Genomic DNA, 6,887 nt, shown 5'->3' on the forward strand with positions numbered 1-6,887 from the left:
TTCGAGAGAAATGATACAAAACTATGTTGCATTTTTCAAAATGTTACATATACATAGAAAAATATTACAATATGATTTGTTTGTACAACTGGTAAAAAAAATTACCATTATTTTCTGACTAAATGAAAAATGTTGGAGACAAATGTCACATAATCTGAAAAAAATTGATACCATAATCGGACGCGCGAAAATATTGGAGACAAATGTTACATACTCTAAAAAAATTAATACATACGAACCGTTTTTGTATCATAATCAGACGCGTGAAAATGTTGAAGACACATGTTACATACTCTAAAAACATTGATACATATGAACCGTTTTTTAAGCCTAGCGCTTGCCCAAATTGGATTGGATTTAGCCCAAATTCCACGAACCCTAAAAAGTATATTGTTGCCGACGTGGCAGATCGGAATGGTATGGTAGTATCGTATCGGGAATGGTGTTTTGGAACATGGGTGCATATGCTCCCTATATTTTAAAATGCATCTTACTTACATTTTAAATTTAAAAAAATTGAAATAAAAAATTTATACGTACATCTTCACGTGCTACGCGCTCACAAAGTCGTTTCATAAAAAATCGACTTATCATGTGACGTATGTAAAAAAGATAAAATTCAGTGCTAAAAATAATGCTTTTCACAAGATAAAATTTCTCCTTTTTTACATAGACCGCAAAAAACATTGATTTTTCGTGAAACTTGGTCAATGTACATACATTATGGAGATGTACATGTAGAAATTTTTATCCAAATTTTTTGACATTTCGAAATATGTTTTTTGGGTAGAGGGAGCATACGCACCCGGGAGCCGAATTAAATTTCCGAGTATCAATCAATTTCTACTTTTCTACTTTGAGCGTGAACAAGCATCACCAAACAACATACATGTATACAAAAGCATTCCTTCTTTCATGGCCAAACAACATTACATTACGGTCCGGCCTTTGGTTACATACACACGCACGCGCATGCGTGCACTCACGTACGTACGACGCGCGAGCGCAAATGTTGCACATGCATGTACTAGCTAGATGGCCCATTACAGTCCTAACCCTGCTCCTCTCCTCAGGGACTCGCAGGCCACCGCCGAGGCGCCGCCGTGGCCGTGGCCGTGCCCGTCGCCGCCGGCCGCGACGACGCCCACCATGGGCACCACGGCGAAGGAGCGCTGGCGGCAGGCGTGGCACGTGACCTGCGCGAGCAGCCGCGCGGCGTGGTCGCGCAGCGCGCACGCCCTCTCCAGCTCGCCCCTGGCGCGCTGGCGCGCGCGGCGGGCCTCCTCCAGCGCGCGCTCCGCCGCCGCGGCCTCGTCGCGCGCCCGCGCCCGCTCGGCGTCCGCGCAGGCCTTCTCCTGCATGGCCCGCCGCACCTCCTCCCTCCCGTCGTCGTCCGGGGCGGCGCCGATGGAGAGCTCGAGCTTCGTCGTCGTCGCGTGGGGCTCGTGGGAGACCGAGAATAAGGAAATGTCGGTCGGCGGCGCCTTGGTGGCTGCCGGGAGGAGCTGGAGCTCCGGCGGAGGAGTCGGTGTCGCGCCGCCCGAGACAGGATGCCTCATGACGGACGGGCGGAGCGCCGGGAGCACCGGCGGCACACCCGGCGCCTCGCCGCGGATCCGGCCGGAGTTGCACGCGTCCTGGTGCTCGATGAAGCTCTCCACCCTGCAACACGCGCAGAATCACACACCGCCATTAGCGCAAATTACAAGCAAGCTTGGCATACACCAGCAGCTGAACAGTCGACCCATAATCTGCATGCATGGAGGCCTACGCTTCTACCAACCTGTCCCGTCCCTGTAACGAGCAGGACTATACGTTACGTACTTGTATACATGTTTGCAAGTCTGGAAGAGTACGTACGTACGTACGTCCCATAATTCGGGACGTTAGGTGTAATCCATGATTGCCCCTCGATCTCTCGCGAGCCCATACGGCAATTCAGCACTTGGCGCGGACCGAAAGCGACCACACGGCATGTACCGATCGATCAGACAACGAGATCGACCCATCGTTCGATCGATGGACGGATGCTATCTAATCGGTCCAGCAAGATACTGGTGGCGGTCTGGCGAAAACGTGTACCGACCGACCTGCAGGATCATCGATCAACTAATTGCCCACGAGACCCGAAGCATCACTTCAGTACTTCGATCTGGCCGGGACCAAACGCGGTGAGTGTTTGTGCACAGTGCTCTACAGCGAGAAATACTATTGAACCAATCGATCGAGCCCCATGTTGCCACGACTCATATGCATGTCACCGACTTGCATTGCTTGAACACGACTCATTCATCTGAGTTGCACGAACCGGTTTGTTCACTACAAAGCTTAAAAGCTTATACTGTTGAAAAACAAGAAAAAATGTATATGTGTCCATTATACTTCAAAAATAAAACAACTGGTCAATCTTAATTTCATAGCGGGGAGCTGTCCCCGAATAGGTACGACACAAAGAGGGGAAAATGATGGCGTCGGCTAGGGTTTTGTTCCCTCCGCCGGCAATCCTACCATGCATCCTATCGCCGGCAGGAGGGTTCCCACCTTTTGTTTTAGTTTTTTCTATATCTTCTTCGGGGTGACGAGGAGGCAGCGACATCCTAAAATCAGAATAACGTCCTCGCTGTCTTATCCTCGCTCCGGCAGCGCACCTTGCGCCGGTGGAGAGTATGTGGATTGTGTGTCCTACTGGGATTTGATCTGGTGTTCATGTCTTTTCAAGACTAGCTCTCCCGATCAACGTTTCGTATCATTGGCTATGGTTGATGCTCTAGCGCGTTTGTTCTTTGCACGACGAACATGTCTACCTATTATGATGAGCACTACTACATCAAACTTTTCCTAATGGAGGGGCGAAGACGGTGGTGCCTTGGACTATGTAGTCGTTGAAAGGTGGTCTAGTGACAACTATTTAGATACAACGGATTGATTATACTTTTATTACTCCCTATGTCTCAACATTATCTAGATACAAATGTATCTCTAACTAAAACGCATCTACATATATCTATATCTTGATAAAAACGAGACAACTATTGAGAAAATACTTATAAAATACTTTGTAATGCTATCGATGATTATTAATATATCGGTGGGACATTTCACAAAAGAAAAATGGCAGTGGGGACGTGCACGGGTGCGTGCCCGGCCAGCCGTTACACGATCTATGTGAGTGCCCGGTCAGTGACAAGGGAGTGTGGCTGCCAAGTGCCAATTATTAAAGTGCCAGGTACCCCAGTGCAGCTTGTTTGTTTTTTTGTCGATGCAGCACATGGCCTCCTGTCCTGGCCGTGTTGCAACTAGCGATCGAGAGTGGTGCGCGCGCGCTCTCTTGTACTTTGGTGGATCGCAAGCGGGGTCCGAGGAACGGAGCAGCTTGTCTCTACCTGCCTAACTGCTAGCTAAAGCCCCTAGCTAGTGCTGGTCGATCACTAATTCACTACCCCCGTACAAACAGTAGTTCCCCTGTTCCACGACACATGACATTTTTTTGGCTTTCACACGGTATGCAGTGAGCAAACTTATTGGGGGAATGCCACTTACGTCAGCACCTTTTTTTCATCTTCAAGCAAATTTAATAGATTGGATTTTTTTTTCCTATTTGGAACTGGGAAAAATGTTAGTCACAATCCATACGCAACATACAAGACATCACAAACCACAACGCGATCAAATGTTTCGGAAGTCGACTAAGATGTAGTTAATTCTCAGTCGATTGTAATTCACAAAACCTAACTTATTACTAGTTGAAAATACTACTCCCTCCGTTCCTTTCTATAGTGCCTATAGATTTTTGGCATCTGTTTCAGAATATAAGGTTTTAGCTTAGCTTTTTTTCAATTACCCCCTCCCCGTTCAGCTCCAAAATCGTTCAGCCCCTAAAATTGTTATGGTAAGTTAGGAAGATATGGATTTCCCAAATTTTACGTTGATCTCAAATCGTTCAGCTAGGGGTCTTGTCTAAAAAATACTCTTGCGCTAATTTCCGTGCCAAAAAACAATAGGCACTATAGAATGGAACAGAGGGAGTAGGACACAAATCGTGTGCGGCAATCTAGGGCACGACTCAGTGGCAAGGTTAGGGATGGAAGTTGCCACCCCGCCATTGATTGAAAAATTGAACGGTACGTACTAGGAGACAATAAATTGCATGCACACCCATTAAGATTTCCAAAATACTATGTTCATCGAAATATAGGATATCACATGACAATACTCCGAGGTAACAATACTTTTCATTTTTTTTAGTTGGCTGATCTAATCATATTGTATTTACTCCCTCCGTTTTCCAAACTAAAACTAAAACCACGACACATATTATGGAATCGGAGGTACTCCCTCTTCATGGAATCGGAGGTACATATAGTACTTTTTTTATTGCTGTGATGGCCGGTTAACTTTCTTCTCTTCCATACATGGTTAACCTTGAGTGTTAGCTAGTAGTGCTACCTAACAATATTCTATTTTGTATGCATAATGGCACATGCATGCACGCAGCTTTTGCGACAGGCTTAATTGGTGTGTTAAGAGAGTGGCAACATAATTAGAACGGTAGGCCGACTTCTTTGAGTTGAGCTTACGGGAGCTAAGGTAGCACTAGCAGAGTGTTGGGAGAATAATGGTGATGAGACAGATTTTGGTCGATGCGCGGTCGCTTTCCCGGTGGAATTTTCGGTCCTACCGCAATCCGCCACCGAAATGATCATCTCCTTGCTTTTCATTTCTCCCTAAGCTTCTTCTTTTTTCATTATATGGGCCGATGATACTATGGATCCCACTCGACCTGGATATATGCATGTCATCAGCCTCGACCAGGTCCCCATCCACGTCCGTACACAAATATGCTATAGCTAGCTTGCATGCTAAACTATGGATCGATCGATCGAACTCTAGTTAATTCATGTCGGCTGCCTACACATAATATATACCTCTCTTCAATCTTTTCTTTCCCAGAGCTAATTAAGCTACCCAGCAATGCACCGTCACATCTTAATTTTGTCTTTTGTCTCCATGGATGCTAATTAAGCTACCCAACTAATAAGAAAACAATACGTTGGTGTTTAGTTATATCATCTTATTACGGCAACTTAGTAGTACGTTCTAGTGCGACCGTACCTAGGTGATTCAAATTTAAACTAAAACCCCGACAAGAATTATGAGAGCAGAGGAACATTATCCTATCGTAACTGAAGAAGTTAGCGTTGCATGGAGTTGTTTGTACCGTGAGAAGACGCGGCCGCAGTCGCAGGAGTGGCCGCGGGTGCCGCAGGTCTTGAGGTGCGCCTTGTAGTCGGACTGCACGGCGTAGCCCTTGGCGCAGCGGGCGCACACCCACTGCCGCCGCCCGCCGTGCTTCCGCCGGAAGTGCTTCTTGATCCCCACCAGGTCGCCCAGCGCGTGGGCAGGGTCGTGGTGCAGGCAGCTCGGCTCCGGGCACACGAACACGCGCTTCCGAGGCGCCGCCGTCGACGCCGCTCCCGCTCCTCCCGTGCCGCCGCCGTTGCTCCCGTCCTCTCCTCCTCCAGAGGGCGGCGCCGGCGCGCGCTTCACCAGCCGCCACGGCACCTTGTGCCGCCGCCGGTGCATCTGCAGGTTCTGCTCCCGCTGGAACCCCTGCCCGCAGATCTCGCACACGTACCGGTCCGACTCCAGCAACGTCTGAGGCGTCAGCGCCACCACCTCCGCATCAGGGTCTACATATATGAAGTGTCAGCCAATCAATCTACGGTGCATTCATCATTTACGTACACATTAACCATCATCCATATATGATCGATCAACATATGTGCAAGTTGATGATCGACATGCGTACCTGGCGTGCCCGGCGGGCGCCTCTTGCGCTTGGCGGGGGAGGGCTGGTCGGCGGCGACGCAGGATGAGCTGGTCACGACGGGCAGAGGCGGCACCGGCGGCAGCAGCAGCTGCTGCTGAGAGGACGGGGACGACGACGAGGTTGTTGAAGACGAGGCCAACATTTGGTGGTGGCTCTTGACTAGTGCCATAAGCGTCGGGGAAGCTTTCTTCTTTTTAAGGGCTAACCTCACTAGCTACGTACGTGCCCTTGCCCGCAACTAGCTACCTAGGCTACCTTGCCTTGCCCTGGCCTTTGGCTTGCCTCCTTTCCCTCTTCTCTTTTTGCTCCTTAGTGGGATAGGGGTGCCAACGGAGGCTTTATGGGGTGGAAAGGCGAGGCTGCATTGTGCTTGTGATCTTGTGTGTGTGTGTTGTAGAAAGGGTTGGGGCATGAGGGGGATCATATATAGCTAGGGAGGAGAGAGGGGGTGAAAAAAAGGGCTTTGTCTATATCTCTTTGATTGCTTTCCCCGCTTGCTGCATCGGTGTGTGGGTGTAGCGCCCTTTCCTTGAAGGGGGAATGTGTCTCATATACTCATTGGATGGGCAGCTTTTATCAAGGCTTTGTTTGTTTGTTTTGGTGGGTTTTAAAGATGGGGATCATAAGACTAGTCTACCTTCCAATCTCATCGGCACAGTTAATGGGATGATGCATTAGCTTCATTGATAAGATTAGCTCTTTAATTGCATGTGCTTGTGTACATCGTGTTGTTGTACTCCTACTATCAATTTCACATCTCTCTCCCTTTCTCTATCTTTCTTAGATAGGAGTTAGGCGGATAGATGTGACTTCACTCCATGCATTCAGTCTTTAATATTAGAGTAATGTGGAAATGCAGGCCTACATTTTTTTCAGATGGTTGATACATATGTATCTTTTTTTTCGAAACAGGGGCAAAAGCTTTGCCCGGATCTATTAATTAAGGAGAAGTTTAGCAAGTTTGAGAAGCTTACATAGCCAAAACACGGTTAAACAAAACGAATTACTCTCCCGGAATTAAATCTCCCAAACGCTTCGCACCCGCTAAAACCCATAG

General features: G+C 48.0%; 1 protein-coding gene across 1 annotated transcript; it reads right to left on the reverse strand.

Annotated features, from left to right (window-relative positions):
* Window positions 1-892: 892 nt before the first annotated feature.
* Window positions 893-6,370, reverse strand: LOC127296249 (protein indeterminate-domain 14). The gene is made up of 3 exons (XM_051326285.2): window positions 5,810-6,370; window positions 5,219-5,690; window positions 893-1,662 (listed from the first exon to the last, which is right to left on the reverse strand). The coding sequence occupies exons 1-3, from the start codon at window positions 5,997-5,999 to the stop codon at window positions 1,044-1,046; spliced, it is 1,281 nt and encodes a 426-aa protein (XP_051182245.1). The 5' UTR covers window positions 6,000-6,370; the 3' UTR covers window positions 893-1,043.
* Between the last annotated feature and the right edge of the window lie 517 nt (window positions 6,371-6,887).

This window comes from Lolium perenne, chromosome 4, assembly GCF_019359855.2.
Source record: "Lolium perenne isolate Kyuss_39 chromosome 4, Kyuss_2.0, whole genome shotgun sequence".
Taxonomy (NCBI): Eukaryota; Viridiplantae; Streptophyta; class Magnoliopsida; order Poales; family Poaceae; genus Lolium; species Lolium perenne.